We start from the raw sequence: 17088 nt of genomic DNA, 5'->3' as shown, positions 1-17088 counted from the left end.
ATCCAATCATGGAAATTCCCAGGGAATACTAATAGCATACTTTTTATCCATCTTAAATTATATCTGCAAAACACATAACACTGCATGTTAGGATATTGGTGTTAAAAGTATGGCAGATAAAATGTCTATTTAAATATACAGCAAACTTGTTTCCAAAAAAATCCCCCAACATAGTCCAAATGAAAAACCAGGGTAGAGTCAAAGATTAGGTTGGTGTGGTTTAAAGTAGAGGGAACAAAAATCACACCCAGGGCAGTGCTAAAAGTTATGTTTTGTGAATGAAGATGATAATCTTTGTCATAGCCAAAAATCAAACCTTCTTGCAGCCAATATATTCAGTTATTCCATTCCTTCAAAATAATCAGATCTGGCACCCTGATCCAGGATTCACATGTGGTCACTCATTTGCCCTGAAAACCCGGGCTTGTTAAAAGAAATCACATGTAAGAATCTACCAAAACTTTGTCTGCATTATCCGTTTATAAAACTAGGAACTGGCGATAACCGAGGGGAATACAGCAGAACAAGGAAGCAGTCTCCACTTAACACAGTTCTTTAAGAAAGCATAAAAGTAAAAGCAATTTAGAGAAACTAATCTTTTACAAAAACACTTGCGCCACTAGTTGGTTTGTTTCCTCTTTAGTCAGTGACTGCTTAAATGAGCAGCAACACTGAGGTGGTGAAAGTAACTATATATACACACACACCAACAATTCATACACAGACCCACACTCACTATATAGTCATACAACTGTACACATGTCAATGTGTCCAATTCCCTCAGTGTGTGACACACACACAGACACAGACACACACAGACACACACACACACACACACACACACACACACACACACACACACACACACACAGACACACACAGACACACACAGACACACACAGACACACACACAGACACACACACAGACACACACAGACAGACACACACAGACAGACACACACAGACAGACACACACAGACACACAGAGTGGGGCAGTGGCTGGTGTGCCTATATTGTAACCGTGACAACTTGGGTGCTTTTCTTCTTGGTGGTTTACGAGGCTCAGTCAGGTCTTCTGGCTGCCAAAGGGAACTGTGGGAAGGTAGGTCCTCCTGCTTTTTTTTTTTTTTTTACATTTTCCTTCAGTCTTTTGAGGAGTGGCTGTGTGCAGACAAAGAGAGAGAAAAGGTCAAGTTTGTTCACCATTTGATGTCTACAGAGAACATAAGGTTTCATCAAAATCAAAAGTTATAAAAATAAAAATTATACCGTGAGGGCATGGCGATTTTAGCTTTCATCGTCCGAGACATGGGGTTTAGCAATAGCCATCTCCTCCTTGCTATTTGCAATCATCTTACACTTCTATAAAAACAGAGAAAAACAAATCAGTAAATTTCAGTTGGCACAGTTGTGCTCATAAACACCTTGAAAGAAACATCCACATTACTCACTCTTCAACATTCTTTGATTCAACTTTGTTTCTATCAAATGTGCACATTACATTATTACAGCATAATTACTCTCCAACAAAAACAGACATTAACACAGTAACCCCTTTACCTCAGTAAGCTCCTTGATGGTGTGAATGTTAGCTTGCTGTGTGACCTTCCTCTTTGCTTCCTCGATGTGGTCCAGGTTAAGGGTTGGCGTTGGTGGGACGAGACATGGGGGAGGTTTGTTAGTGATGGTAGGAAGTGGGGCAAGGGGAGGCATGGCTGCCAGGGCACCCATGTTGGTCAAGGCAGCGGTCATAGTAGCTGCTGTCATACTTGCCATAGCGGCACTCATGGTGATGTTTGACATGCTGGGCATTCCTGGAATATTGGGCATCCCCATTTGACCCATGTTGGGCATATTCGGCATGTTGGGCATCCCCATGCCCATTGGGAGAGGTAACGGTAGAGGTAAGGAGAGGGGGGTAGGAGATGGAGTGGGTAGAGGGAGCTGGAGAATGGCTTTCGGCCGAAGACTCTCAGGAATGGGAACCCCTGCCTTAGCACACATAGCAGCAGCATTAGCTTTGGCTATCTCCAGCAACTGGTCCTTATCTGAAGAAAGAGAGGGAGGGATAATGTCAACAGGGCAAAGAGAAGGAAAAAGGCCAGAATAAGCATACAAGCAGTGTAAAACAATGTATAAACTTAGAAAAATCTGAAAAACAGGGAATGTTCATAAATGTAATGTAAGGAGTGTGCATCATCCCTGTCAAATAAACAAATACATTTAAATAATTACGTCTTGGCTATGACAGTATTAGCCTTGCTAATATTATCTTAGTATAGAAAAATGGAACCATCAGGGGTGAATAACCTTAACGTTAAGTAAGTTAGCATTGTGGCTGAGGAGCTCAATGTTGTAATCATTGTAAAAATGGTTCACGTTACATTAACCAAGTAGTCCCAGAGCGCTAACGTCAGTTATGTTAAACTCAAGATGGGCTAGTACCGAAATGTTGCCTACTATTAAACTTTATATATTTTTGCAAGTTAGACAGTGTGCGGGAGTTTTCTTTGAAAACAAGTGGTATTTGGAATGACAAATACGCTAGCAAATTGCGTTACCACCTTACGTTAAATCCAACTTCTGATGACTAGCCTTCGCTCAATCTAAACAACTCAACCATATAAAGGCTAATTAAAACTTAAACCAATTAAGGTTATCATAACGCTTGTATAAGAGATTCTTACATGTGGGCATTAAAAAACTCATCTCATTTCATTTCATTCCCTCTTAAGGTGATGTGTGCATGCCTGTTAGTTACTATCAAAATGTTTTACCCAGGTCAGTGAGGCGTGGGGGAGTCTTGCTGGTGCTGCGTCGTGTCCGGGACCCTGAGCGTCGCTGTTTGCGAAGAATGAGAACTGGAGAGTGGCTGGGTTCCCTTTTCCACCTGTCCCGCCTATCAAACGAACGACTGCGAAACACCGGGCGTCTCCCTCGGCCCCTTGACCTAGACCTGCGTCTGCGATCAGAAGAACGAGACCTTGATCGCCTACTTCTGTCTCCTGACCTTTTCCTCCGGCCTGTGGAGCGGCTCTTTGATCGCTTGCTTCTGTCTGTGGACTTGGACCTCCTCCTCCCACGGGCATTGGGTGAGCGGGATCGTCTTTTTCGGGCTGGAGAGCGGGACTTGGACCGCCGGATTCTGGTTCGTGACTTGGAGCGGGAGCGTTTACGCCGCGCGGGAGAGCGCGACCTCCGTCGCCAGGCAGGACTCCGAGACTTAGACCGTCGTTTCTTCCTTTCTGATGGAGAGACAGATTCTCTTTTCCTCACAGGAGACTTGGACCTAAGAAAAGGTGAATAATAAAGACTTATTGTACACATGCACAATAACGACTTTTTAAATTACACCTTCTAGAGTGACATCATTTTAGCATAGGGTCTGGGGATTAGATGCCGTGTGTACAAGTCCCCATTTCACGAAGTCTTCAACATTTAATACCTTTTAAAGAAGAAAATTACATTATAATCTCTTTTTAGACCTACAGAGCCCCGATTTGTGATGTGGGACAGGCACATACAAACACACATACAAACCTAGACTGCTTCCTTCGAGATGTAGACTTGGATGTCGATCGTCGAGGTGAAGTTGAGCTTTTCTGGTGTTTAGAAGCCGTTTTAACTGGGGAGGAAGACACCTCTTCTTCATCTGAGCCTGCTGAACAATCTGACCCATCTGGGCCAGTGCTGGGCTCTCTAGAACCAGACCTGGACCTGGAAACATCTCGTTCATTGGATGAGCTGGCACGCGCCCTCTGTTCCTTGTCATGGTTGGGAGAAAGCGTCGGAGGCTGCTCCTGCAATGTATCTGAGGAACTGGCATCTGATGAGGGCATGGGTTTCCAGGCACCTGCATGAGACATGTTAAGACATGTTAGGCCATTTCAAGGCAGCAGTAAAAGGTGTTTTCAGACCAAATGCAAAGCCAATTTTTTACCTTGCGTTATTCGCCGGAGGCGGCTGGAGTGTTTTTTTGTAGTATTTCGCAAGTCGTGAATATTCGCCCTTACTTTAGTTACGTCAAAACATTATGTGCTAACTTGGTTCGTAGTACCCCAAGTAGCTGGAATCCAGTAACAAATACTATATTTTCAGAACATACCATGTACTCCTATTGCTTCGCTCACTTTTCTCCAAGCCCTCCCTTTTTGTTCCATCTCTGTACAGTACTGACTGGGGATTTGAGCTCCTACTTTGGAGTCTATACTTTGAACTCTATAGTCACTACAAGTATTCAATAATAAATATTCACTGCTGGTTTAAAAAGAGCAAACAAGTAGAAAGATGATATCTAGCAATTCTGATTGTCTTGGAGGCAGTGAGAGGTAGTGAGACACTAGAATTTAATGATGAGTTTTAAGGAAATATATTGGTTGTAATATTGCAATTGTGTCAATGTTACACATCAAATTGATAATACAAATAACATTTGCCAGTTTGTGGTGAATAGAAAGTTGAGTTTCACTTTTGTTAGTTGACACTCTTGGTACCTGATCAGATACAGCGATTTTAGATACAAATTAAGGAACAAAATCAATTGAAGTTTTTTGTAGTTCTCTTAAAAACAGCAATGAAGAAAGCCTGACCTGCTGTAGCTTTAAATCCTCCACTTTCTCCAGCTGTCTGCTCTGCTTCAGGAGAGGAAGACTTTATCGGTTTAACAGGAGAAGAAGATGTGGATCTGGCTGGGGAGGAGTTGTCAGACTGCCCATCACTTGACTCAGACCTGGACTTGGATCTGTTCAAGCCCACAGAGACGGATTTAGACTTTGACCTTCTTCCACTCTTCCTAGGAGATTTGGACTTCCTCTTGACAGGTAGCGGTGAGTGTGACTTTGACCGATGCCTTTGAGACAACGAGCGAGATTTGGAGCGTTTGCCAGACCTCGGTGGAGAACGATTTCTCCTGGCGGGGGAACGGGAGCGCCGTCGAGAGGAAGGAGTTTTAGATCTGGTCCGTTTGTGGGGACTTTTAGACCTGGAGCGCCGGTTGCGCTTGAGGACTACAACGGATCGTGACCGAGTTCGCCTGCCCCGGCGGGTTGACCGGGAGCGTGAGCGGCGGGATCTGGGGGGTGGTGACCTCCTACGTTTAGACAAAGATCGACTCCTGGAGCGCCTACCTCCTGCACGTCTTGCCGGTGACCGCGACCTGGAGCGACGAAGAGGGCGTCTTGATTTAGAGATGGAGCGGCGGTTTCTAGTGATGGAACGTGACCTTGAACGCCTGCCAACTGCACCACCTCGTCTAGGTGATCGGGCCCTGGAGTGGATTGTGCCTCCACGGGGACGTGACTCTGACCTTCGACTTCTCCTTGGAGACCGAGAGAGAGAGGGAGACCTGCGCCCACCACGTTTAGGGGATCGTGACACCTTTCTTTTAGGAGAGCGGGAACTTCTGCGTCGCTTTGGCGAAACAGACAATGAACTCCTCCGACGTTTAGGAGACTTCGACTTCCTTGGAGACTTTGATTTCTTCTTTGGGGTGAGGGAGCGAGAGGTGGACCGGGACTGACAGATGGCTCTCTTGGGAGACGGGGTGAGAGACTTCCTTCTAGATTTAGGGGACTGAGAGCGGGACAGAGAGCGGGACAGTTGTCGACTCTTTAAAGGAGTTGTAGACCGTTTTCCCTTAGAGGTTGACCTGGAATGGGTTCTTGACCGTTCTTTCTTTGCTGCCGCTGTTTGCCCATCAGAGTGCTGCCTGCTAGGACTAGATGTTGGGGAACGACTATGACTTGACCCAGACCTCTTAATGTCTATGCCCCTGGGAGGGGAAGGAGACCTGGACCTGGATGAATCGCGCTCCCTGTCCTTTGCCCTCTGAACTGAATTTGCCTGATCTTTCAGGCCTGGGTCATCTCTTGCGGTAGCACCTTCCTGTTTAGGGATGATGTCAGGGAGTTCCTGGGCATGGCTGAATGTACCATCAGCATGACTACCCTCTGTCTTAACATTAACTGTCACTGTCTGCGTTATCTCATCCTGGCCTGCAGAGGGGGACCTCATATCTTTTTCTGATCGATTGGCGTTACTGCCCTTCCCTCCAGATGGGGACACATCCATATCTGATATCTCCTCTTTCTTCACTCCAAGCAGTTCAGGTTTCTCCCCTCGTTTGCTTTTTGAAACCAGTTTGGACACTGGGTCTTGCAGTTCAGATGCTGCAGCAGGAGAGTATTTGCCATCAGCAGCCCCTTTCCCTACTTCACCTTCAGACTCAGAGCCTGAAGCGGAGCTGCTTTCAGATGGGGAGCGAGATGGGGATTTCTTCTCCTGCTTTTCTTCTTTCTTCCTCTTCTTCTTCTTCTTCTTGGCAGCGTGTCTTTTGTGTTTTTTGGATTTTGCATCTCCCTCCGTGTCTGCACGATCTGAGAGGAGAAGTGATGCTATTTTTTTTTTTTAACCAAATAACAGGAATAATCCATTACTTTCTAAGAAAATATGAATTGTAGTTGTGTGAAGGTCTCGTACCTGTAATTACATCCCTTCTGCACTCCTCCTTTAGCCCAGCTGGGTCTCCAGCTCCTGTAGCTGCTGCCAGTCTGGCACTACAAACACAAAGGAAAAGAAAAATTGCAGCTCTTCCTTGTTAATGTATGCATTTTGTAATGGTAATTCATGTTCAAAACCTGTGGCCAACACTTAATAATATGAAACCGGAGGAGCAAAATATATGAAATATTGACCAAATAAATGCTCACTATTACATACCTTTTGTAAGCTAACTTGAATTTTATTTAAAAAAAATAAATAAATAAGAAAAAAAGGTTTATAATACATCTACCAAGTCTCAGATAGCAGTACATTTAGTTTACACAATGTGTGTTTTAATTAAAATGGTAGTTCTTCTGACCTGGCTCTGGTGGTCCTGACAGCCCTCGGCGGCGGCGGAGGCTCTGCATCCGACTCCGCACCGGATTCTGAACTGCTTTCCTTTTCCCCCTTCTTCTTCCTCTTCTTCTTCTTGCTCTTGTGTTTTCTGTGCTTCTTGTTTTTCTTGTGGGGTGGCTCATTCCCTTCTTTGGCATTCATTTCATCTTTCTCAGGTGCCTCATCATCACCTGCACAGGGCAGCCAGTATTTAAGATTACACAAGTATTTGTCAAATCCATAACATGTACAAAACCTAAAGCAAGTTATGTGATTAGTGCTGCACTTATAATGAGTAACCTAAATTTAATGTTGATCTGAAGGCTTGTGTTGATTATCATTTTACTATGTAAAATGTCTTAAGTAGACACGGCTCGAGCCGCGCCGAAAACAAGTGCATTCTAGAAATAGAACCAATGGCTATTTTTCCACGCGACATGCAAGCGAGTTGGAAGGCAAATAGGAAAAGATCTTTATATGTCATTTTGACACAAATACATATTAATAAGTGACACAATGTTTGAAAGTCTCTAGGTTTTGACATAAATGCAGATATAAATGTAATAAAAAAAAAAAATTAGCTATTTTCAAATATCGCACCTGTCAATACGGAACGAGATATTCTGTAGCCTATTTTGCCGTCAATACTGCCGACGTTGTCTTTGCTGTAATCAAATCAGTATTTATTTATGTTTAACATGAAGTATACTACTGCTTGAGTGCAGTAAATCAATGGGAAACATACATGTGTACAGACAAGGCTAGCAGCAGCAGTGCTACAGTACAGGCCAAAAGTTTGGACACACCTTCTCATTCAATGAGTTTCCTTTTTATTTTCATGACTATTTACATTGTAGATTCTCACTGAAGGTATCAAAACTATGAATGAACACATATGGAATTATGTACTTAACAAAAAAGTGAAATAACTGAAAACATGTCTTATATTTTAGATTCTTCAAAGTAGCCACCCTTTGCTTTTTTATTAATAAGGGAACGAATTCCACTAATTAACCCTGACAAAGCACACCTGTGAAGTGAAAACCATTTCAGGTGACTACCTCATGAAGCTCATTGAGAAAAAAAAGCAAAAGGGTGGCTACTTTGAAGAATCTAAAATATAAGACATGTTTTCAGTTATTTCAAACTTTTTTGTTAAGTACATAATTCCACATGTGTTCATTCATAGTTTTGATGCCTTCAATGAGAATCTACAATGTAAATAGTCATGAAAATAAAGAAACACATTGAATGAGAAGGTGTGTCCAAACTTTTGGCCTGTACTGTACGTCAGACACGTTTCTACTAGTGCAAAGACAGAAAATACAAAGCAGCCACCACACAACACAAATGCCATGCTCACGCCACGCAGCCAGTGTGTGGCCGGCATTAGCTATAATGTTATTTTATCCAATACAGATGGAATACACATAAGCCATGGCATGATAAACCGTACTTATTTGTGTGACTAATAAGTTGTTTTGGACATCAGTATTTGTTTAACGTATTGAGTACTCACTTCTTAATTGCTTTGTAACTATCAATATCTTACAATGATGTGCTCATGCCAGCCACCAAACTAATCCTACTAGATTTTCCGCGGTAGTCTGCGTTTCCCGTGTTACACAGTGGTCGGGCATACACCGATTACGTTACCAGCAGGTAGCAAGCAAGATATGAGAACTGGGTTTGGGTCTTGTAGAATTTATTCACCTACAGATAAACTTTACACACACTGAACTGCTACGTTTGCAGCTATAACTTTACTGCTAACTTCAGACTCAACAGCAATCACACAATGACATCTGCTTGTCGTCCGGATGCACTCAGGCATTGTTTTTACGTTTATACGCTTAGGCGGTGCACAAAAACTGTATAATGGCAGGAAAAACCCTGTGGTTGTTTAACAATGAAGACAACAACTCTTCTACTTCAAGACGTCATCAAAAACTCATTTTGGACCTTATTTTTTGCAATATGCAAGGACTCTATAAAAACTTTAATGAGAGTACTTAAATATGTTAAGTTACCTAAAATGCCCATCCCTAGTAAAACTTAAAAGTGTATGTGTGTCTAGGGATGTAAAAGTGTGTTCAATATGTTCAGAAAGCACTGACAGGCTTACACAAGCTGAAATAGTTTCAAAAAGTGTAACAGTGTTCATTATATTACAAAAATATAGGCAAAACCTTATCAAAAGTGCAACTTTTAACATCAAAGGAACAAGGGTTCAGCATGTAAACAGCTTATTTGTAAGGAACATTTCCAGTAGAGCAGGTTTGAATTATACAAACCCAAACAAACATTCAAGCTAAGACAAAGAACTATATGTAAACAAATCAAAGAAGCACCACTAATTATATACTTGTTTTTCACAGTTTGCACACCGTGGTAATCCACCGTGATAATAATATTTTAAATGAAAACGGTAATTGTTATCGTCAACATTTTTATCGTGGTTTACCATTACATCCCTATGTGTGTCTTATCCAGTACTCACCTGAGGGGATGTCCAATGCACATTCCATTGTGCGGTTGTCCCTGATTTTGTAAAATGCCCTCTTAATGACACTGGCGTGCTGCACCGTCACTCAACACTGGCAAGGGAAACAAAAGGTATTGAAACTTAAGCAACAAAGAATGCAGCACAAACACAAGAGGACATATACATTTCATAGATATGCTACAGCAAAATGTAAGTAACACCATCTTGATAACTTAAACTACTAATAGGGGTTTCATCAGTCCCCATTAGCCAAGCCGAAACAAAAAACAGCCTCCAAAATTTAGCTGAATCAATATCTCTTTTAAACAGTTTGGGGAAAAAACTTAACATGCATGAAAGCAGGATTTACCACACATCTGTTGTATCAGACTACTGTTGTATTTGACCCATTTGTGACTGAAACCAATTGTCATTGAAATATCCCAAGAATATCTACAGGTTCAGGCTTGGAGCTGATCAGTTTCCAACTAATGCTGAAATGAGACAGAAAAAATAAAGATAAAACTAAATGTTGAGGTCTCATTCCCTCTCCTTCCTAAACAGTTATTGTGATAAACATTGATATCAGAAAAACACCTTCTGACCATTGTGATACTTAATGTTTCAACCACATATTGCTGTCCAACAAGAACTTAATTCTTCTGGTCAATAACTTGACGGTTTGGCTGGCAAACTAAGACAGCTCATCTCTGAACCCACAACCCCAATGCTTAGTTAAACCTACAGTATGTTGCAGCGCAAATATCGAAAGATGACAAGATTACTGAGAGGATAACAAAGTTAGCAAAAAAAAGATAACACCGATCACTCTTTGCTTTTGATTTTTTTTTGTTTCAAACATATTTATATGGACCATATATAGGACAGATCAATTTCACTTCAAAGTGATAGCAGACCGACTCAAAGTTTTACTCGGACAATATCAGGGCCTTCTGATCAAAGCGATTATTCCTTCGTTGGGTAGCTAGCTAGGTATTCAGTAATGATACAAAATAAGACCATTCTGCGCTTGACTTAAGCAAAATGGTCGTAAAGCTTACAAACATTAGCCCTGCTAACGTTACCATACAAACGTAACATGTGAGTAGCACCGCTAACATTAACGTTAGTCAGACATTAGCAATGATCCGGAATCTCAGATCTCAGTTTACTCAAAACACATGAAAGATCTATTTTTGGAAACAATTAACTTGCAGAGCAATGGTTAACGTCACTTATCCGAAAAAATTGTAATACAAAAGCATTTGAGGTTATGTAGCCAAAACATGGTGAACGTTACCGCTTCAGTCAATGCTAAAGCTATTGTTAGCCATCAAAGAAACGGTTGCCGACATGTTATTTTATATTTCAAGTAACGGTAGTTAACAAGAAGTTAGCCCATCTGTTTTAGATAAATTATGTCACAGTATTGAGTAACACATGACATCAATTATTAAAACGTATTGTTAGATCAAAGCTGCGCGAATAGAATCAAAAAAAGAGAAAAAAGTTTCAAGCAGCATCATATTAACAGACAACGCTGATTACCGCCAGGCCTCCAACGCCGTAACATTCATTCACAGATCACTACAGCTAGCTACCTAAATAATGCTTAAGTTAATAAAACAATGGCTGCACTTAAAAAAAAAATAGTATTCCCTGAAGCATTCATTGTTTTGCACGCTTAGCTAGCTAGCTAGCTACCACTTGGACAATGTTTAGGCCGAAGAGCTAAACATGATGCCTGCACGCCGCGGCCTTAGCGGCGATCCAATGCCAACTCATTCACCACCATTACCGCTAGCTAACTACTTTAGCATGCTCGTAGCTATTCAACTAGCTAGCTCAACAATTAGCTGATACATGTTTCAAAGCAAGTGCGTTCGCTCGTCACAGCTGTCCATTCTCTAGCATATCATTACCCAGTTTATATTCGGTGGATGCAGTACCTGTGTAGAAAATGCCAGATAGCTGCACCCCTTCAATGTGGGAAACCAAACAATCGATGAATATGCTAACCGTTAATGTTAGCCGACTACCTAATCCGCCATGATGGAGGAAGGTATCCCAAAATGCAATGCTGCGCGGTTTCAATGGCGGCGTCACTGTCTCCAAGGCAACTACCATAGGCAACTACACGCTCCATAGTCGCAAACTGTAGCAAATCTCCAATGCATAATCTCTATTACGTGTTTTTTTGTCTTGATGTTATCATATGTATTATTAAATGTAGTGTAAAAACACTATCTGCATTGTTTGCAGTTGTGCCTAATTTTTTTTGAGTGGAAGGGGACAATACATCTTAAAAATGTCCCTCCGCTCCGCAGTTTGTGGATGGTCTGGCAAAGCGAGACTATGGGCGTATTAAGAGAAGAGGGGAGATCTTTTTCTTTTCTTAAATAGCTACAGATTTAATGGAAATGTAATAATAACGTAAACATCAGAACAATAAATAATTTATGCCGAATTAAAGTTTTCTTGTCAGTTAGCTAATATGTCTTTACAGTCTATGCTTAATATTTGTGAATAGAAATTAAACAGCAGACCTAGCTAGCTAGCTAGTTCAAGAATACTACAGTTATAAGGATCGACATTACAGTGATTATGTAGCCTACAGCTTTTAACTGTTGGCTCAAAAGATTCACTAACAGAGGCCACGGGGGCAGCAGGGTCAGGGTACGCATAGGATTCCAACCTGATGCCAACTGCCGTAAAACCCAAAAGAAGTATTTGTGGAGACGGTGCTTTTATTCTGAAGGAATCGGATCGGAAGTCTTAAAGTTGATGCTGTAGCCGTGTATCCTGTGTAGCTCTGTCCTCAACAAGGCGAGTGAGTCTCTTCAAAGATCCTCTGTCCGTCTCTGGTCTCACTAGCAGTGTTTACTTGAAAAGTCTTTATCAGCTAAAAGACATGAAGAAGAGATTCAACATCAACCTGGACGACTCCGCTTTCTCCAAAGAAAGAACACCGGTCGGTAATTTACTAGAATTTACTTTTTTTACGGGTGCTAGAAATTAGATTTTTGTTGTAGTTTTTTTTTTTTTTAAAGCTTACCAACGTAGCAGCACAAGGGTTTTGTCAGGATAGCTTGCTAAAAACGCGAGTGATTGTTTTAACGTTGCATGTTTCATTTCATAATTCTCGACTCTCAGACAGGATTTCCATGTGATTGTATTACAGCCAAAGCCGCAGTTTCAACCTTCATCAAAAGGAGGACAAAACACCACAGCTTCGACTTCATCTTTAGCAAAGCCCGCTCCTGAGCCCATGGCCCAGCCCCTTTCCTATGCAGAATATATCGTCCAGAGTAAAAGCAATGTTGCTGCACCTACTCAGAGAGAGGGTCCCTCCAAACCGCTCAGGACTGAAGGTGCTGGAGTTACCAATCTGAGGCAAATTGAGTCCGATTCCGTGTCGTCTGCTTCAGGAGAACGTGAAACCGTTCATAACTGTGCTAAAGAGACTGGAAGTGGATCTGAGGGGGTTAAGAAGAGCGAGGAGATGCAGGTGGCTGCCACAGACCAAAAAGAGGGGAACTGTCAAAGGTCATTTCCAAGCCTGGGTCCCAAACCACTGGGGTCTGGAAGCAGCATTATTGTCAGTCCTCGACAGGTATGCATCAACATGTATGCGCCTCTTGACTTGGGCAACAGCAGGTTGCTTCCCATTCGTACATCCATCCTCTGCACATTCTTATTCCCATTCAGATTCACTAGTTTTACTCGGAAAACATAGTCTGTTGTTGATACTGATGTCCAGTGTTTCTTTATTAACTTGGAAAGGTTTGACTTAGAGCTGGGCAATATGGAGAAAATCAAATATCACGATATTTTTGACCAAATACCTCGATATTGATACTGCAACCATATTGTAGTGTTGACTATTGGTGCTTTCACAAAATATTAACACAAAATATTTACACAATGAGATTTTTTTCATCAGTAATGTGGCTATAGTGACTAGGTGGGTAAAGGCAAATAATGTAACAGTTACAACAGTCTGGTAAGTTCAGAAAATGACATCACTTTACTGTAATGCAGCCTTTAAAACCAGGAAAAGACACCACTTATGTCGTATCACGATATTACGATATCCAAAATCACGATATCGATATAATATCGATATATTGCCCAGCCCTAGTTTGACTGTTTTTAGGCTTGTTAGGTGGCTTGCTCAACAGCAGGTATCTCATTGCATATTTGTTTTTTACTAATTCAGAGGGGAAATCCCATCCTGAAGTTTGTGAGGACTGTCCCTTGGGAGTTTGGAGAAGTTGTACCAGACTATGTCTTGGGCCAGACAACTTGTGCTCTCTTCCTCAGGTGTGAGTGTGTGTGTGTGTGTGTGTGTGTGTATTTCAAAACAAGTGTTTGCATGTTAACATAGAGGAGCAAACAATGTGTGCATTGTTTTTTGCATTTTTTTTCCTGTTGTCGTGACAGTGTTATACACAATAATTTATTTTTGATGAGCAATGATTTTTTTTATATTTTTATATTTGATGTACAAAATACCTTTTTTCATATGTTTTTTTCCTCTTGTTTTTTTGATCTCATGTTGGTTTCTGGCCTGTCTTAAAGTCTTAGGTATCACAATCTCAATCCAAACTATATACATGACCGTCTCAAGCATCTTGGACAGGCTTTTACCCTGCGAGTGTTACTGGTACAAGTAGATGTGGTAAGTAAAAAGATCTTTTGTAATCAAAACATTGACTGTGACAAGTTATATTAATTTAGTGAATACTATCTGACTCTCTGTCTTCTCAGTTCCTATTGTAGTCTATTTAAACTAGTACCTATTTCTAACATAACCTTTTCCATGTTTAATTGTAATTAATTGATACAGCCTTGCAATTAAAAAGGCTATTATACTGTTCATGACACATTTAATAAATAAATAGAAAGTTAAGTAATTACAATTTTACTTTTGTTGTTCCATTTATTAATTTGCCTGTTTGTCCTATGCTTGAACATTTAGAGTGAAAAAGTATATAACTACTCTTGTGGAACACCCCAGACTCAATAGTTCAAAAACATTTGTGCTACTGTTGTGAAAACTACATTTGAACTTCTATATTTAGCTTATGCCATGGGGCTGTCCAAATTCTGTTCAAAGCTCCCTGTTACAGCAGTTCAAGACTGATACTCTCTTTCTTAATGTTATTTTTGATTTCAGCTGTTTCTAGGAGATGTAAAATAAAACCAACCTTGGAAACAGCTGGTCAGCTGTTAATTCTAGTAGCAAAAAAGTGGATTTTAAAGCAAAGTTATAACAAAACTAGAGACACAAACACCTCTACTTTTTGTAGGTTTTGTTATCGCCCAGCAATGTTATATTTAACAAAATGGAACAGCCTATAATATACACTAAACCATGAAAGGAGAGCTGTAATGTAAGCAATCCATGCAGAACTATTCATTTGTAAAGTATATATGTATGCATGGCACAAAAGAGGGCTTCACACTGTTAGGCTTCAAATAAATAATTTATTTCTCTTTTATATAAAGGTAACGTTTCGATCTACAATATCTTCCTCAGTATATCTTCCCTCAATTGACTTTGTTTCACTAACGGTAGTGTAGTTGAAGTCTGAAGTTTGCAGCTGGCCACAATTTCAGTACTGTATGTAAGAAACTATAAATTCCACAGTTGAAAAATACTAGATACTGTATATAAGACTCAGGTCAGGTTAAAAAAAAAAGTCAGGACATATGTGCAGCATACCTTAGTCCCAAGTTGCTTTCATAAATGTATTTTTTTTTTTTTTTTTTTTTTTTTATCTCAGAAAGATCCTCATCATACGTTGAAGGAATTGGCTCGCATCTGCATTATGGCTGACTGCACCCTCATCTTGGCTTGGAGGTAAGACCTGCAACAGATTGCCAAGAGGACTGAACACACAGACATAGAGGAGAATGTACTTGGAAACCATTTTAAATGTTTACTTCTCGATGATCCTTGCCTTGCCACCTAAAAAGTGTGTAATCTGTTTTTTGTTTTTTAAATGTTATAATGCATCTTTGGGTATGTAATAGCTATTTAATGTATTTTTATACTTCAAGCATGTACATATGCTGTTTTATTCTGGCCAGTATCAAGAGATGAAATTTAGCCTTTTAGCCTAACTAATACTTTTGTTCTGTTGATCAGAACATTGTGCCTAATAATAAACAAAATAAACAAACATATCTTATATTTTCTTCACGTTGTTTTGACAGTCCAGAGGAAGCAGGGCGTTACCTGGAAACGTACAAGTCATATGAAAAGAAACCAGCAGACCTACTGAAGGAGCAAGTTGAAAAAAACTATCTGTCAAAGGTCAGTAGATTCACCCGTTTCTATTTAAGATTGTGAGGTCCATTGCTATTTTTATGTAATCACATTGCCAATTTGAAAAATATGGAAGACATTTTAATATGATTGACTGAAAATGATGCAGTCACTACTTGCGTAAGTCTTGCGGTGCTTTTTTAGTCTTTGAACAATGCAGTGCTAATTGGATTGGTTTGTTTTAAGGTTACTGATTGCCTGACCACTGTGAAGTCTATAAACAAGACCGATGCCATTACCCTGCTGTCCACTTTCTCAGTGAGTACCACGACAGTGAAAAATTCCTCCTGTACTGTACTGTGCATCTTTTTATACTACTGAGATGATGAATCTTGTGCTTTTTTTTTTTTTTAGTCTGTAGAAGGAATCATCAGTGCCTCTAAGGAAGACTTGGTTCTCTGTCCAGGCCTTGGACCACAAAAAGTGAATAAAAAAATACATCTTGCACCATATGAATATACAAAAGGAAGATGGAACATTTCTCAATTTACCATGATGATATTTGTGGTTGCAGGCACGGCGACTCTATGATGTGCTGCATAAGCCCTTCCTCAAGTCGAAGACAAAAGACAGCTGAAACCTCTGACCAAGAATGTGTGACATGCTCCACACACACACACACTGAAGGAGGACTGAATGATATGCTATAAACACTCTTGATTTACTGAGGTGAATAAAGAAATGTGACTGTGAGATTGAGAATCAGCTAGGGACCCTAATCTTAAAGTCTTAAAACACACCCTTGCCTAGGGTGTGTTTTAAGACTTTATGATTTGAACTGTCTCTTAATACACCCTGATTCTATGCTTTATTGAGTTATGGTTTGATATAATTTGTTCACTGTTTAATTCATTTTTCATGAAAATAAATATTTTAATATGTGTATACAGTGTACCTTAATTCCTTTTTACAGTTACTTTCTTCTCCATAAAAACTATAAATAATTCATATATATAAAGTAGCCCATATATGAAACTTGAACATTGAAATGTAAGTGTTTGGTGAGAGAGAGGAGTAATGAAACCATACCTTGGGCTGACACTTAACTGCTGAATATGTTACAGATTTGGATTACTGATCTACTGTATATTAACTGAAGTACGGTATACATTTGTTCTTGAATGACTAAGGCCACACGGAATTCTGTAGAAACAAATTAAAATAAAATTTAGAATGTTAACACATCTCGACACCAAGCAAAAACATTCTGGTAAATTCCGCAATTTGCATTCTTGCTAATGAGCAATAGTAATATTGCTACTGAGGTACCACTTTGAATATGAAGAGCAGTAAGCTTACTCTAAAAAAGGAGTAAACTAAAAGCAGGAGTCCTTTTAAGAGTTTTCCCTCATATGTGCCAAATATAAGTGGATCTTTTTGTTTGAAGAAAAGG

General features: G+C 40.3%; 2 protein-coding genes across 3 annotated transcripts; one reads left to right on the top strand and one right to left on the bottom strand.

The window, feature by feature from the left end:
• Positions 1 to 1045: 1045 nt before the first annotated feature.
• Positions 1046 to 11462, bottom strand: sona (SON DNA and RNA binding protein a). Of its 2 annotated transcripts, none has more exons than XM_028591941.1 (10): positions 11284 to 11462; positions 9377 to 9473; positions 6860 to 7067; positions 6478 to 6554; positions 4590 to 6392; positions 3541 to 3853; positions 2778 to 3289; positions 1561 to 2048; positions 1270 to 1362; positions 1046 to 1161 (listed from the first exon to the last, which is right to left on the bottom strand). In XM_028591941.1, the coding sequence occupies exons 2-9, from the start codon at positions 9402 to 9404 to the stop codon at positions 1288 to 1290; spliced, it is 3504 nt and encodes a 1167-aa protein (XP_028447742.1). In that variant the 5' UTR covers positions 9405 to 9473; positions 11284 to 11462; the 3' UTR covers positions 1046 to 1161; positions 1270 to 1287. The 2 variants fall into 2 exon arrangements, with proteins under 2 accessions (XP_028447742.1, XP_028447744.1); XM_028591943.1 differs by having other exon boundaries at positions 4590 to 6374.
• A 595-nt stretch (positions 11463 to 12057) lies between these two features.
• On the top strand, positions 12058 to 16512 carry ercc1 (excision repair cross-complementation group 1). The gene is made up of 9 exons (XM_028591693.1): positions 12058 to 12332; positions 12543 to 12974; positions 13581 to 13684; positions 13943 to 14042; positions 15151 to 15227; positions 15584 to 15683; positions 15882 to 15953; positions 16050 to 16118; positions 16210 to 16512. The coding sequence occupies exons 1-9, from the start codon at positions 12273 to 12275 to the stop codon at positions 16270 to 16272; spliced, it is 1077 nt and encodes a 358-aa protein (XP_028447494.1). The 5' UTR covers positions 12058 to 12272; the 3' UTR covers positions 16273 to 16512.
• Positions 16513 to 17088: the final 576 nt, after the last annotated feature.

Source organism: Perca flavescens, chromosome 11 (genome assembly GCF_004354835.1).
Source record: "Perca flavescens isolate YP-PL-M2 chromosome 11, PFLA_1.0, whole genome shotgun sequence".
Taxonomy (NCBI): Eukaryota; Metazoa; Chordata; class Actinopteri; order Perciformes; family Percidae; genus Perca; species Perca flavescens.
The sequence above is the reverse complement of the archived record's forward strand: the minus strand, read 5'-3'. Positions and strand labels throughout refer to the sequence as shown.

Excerpts from the sequence above, each read along its gene's own strand:
- sona (XM_028591941.1), bottom strand. The coding sequence starts at position 9,404 with ATGGAATGTGCATTGGACATCCCCTCAG. Across the intron at positions 6,555-6,859 it reads GTCAGGACCACCAGAGCCAG|TGCCAGACTGGCAGCAGCTA; the intron begins GTCAGAAGAACT and ends TTGTGTTTGTAG. Across the intron at positions 3,290-3,540 it reads TCTCGAAGGAAGCAGTCTAG|GTCCAAGTCTCCTGTGAGGA; the intron begins GTTTGTATGTGT and ends ACCTTTTCTTAG.
- ercc1 (XM_028591693.1), top strand. The coding sequence starts at position 12,273 with ATGAAGAAGAGATTCAACATCAACCTGGACGACTCCGCTTTCTCCAAA. Across the intron at positions 12,975-13,580 it reads TTATTGTCAGTCCTCGACAG|AGGGGAAATCCCATCCTGAA; the intron begins GTATGCATCAAC and ends TTACTAATTCAG. Across the intron at positions 15,954-16,049 it reads CCCTGCTGTCCACTTTCTCA|TCTGTAGAAGGAATCATCAG; the intron begins GTGAGTACCACG and ends TTTTTTTTTTAG.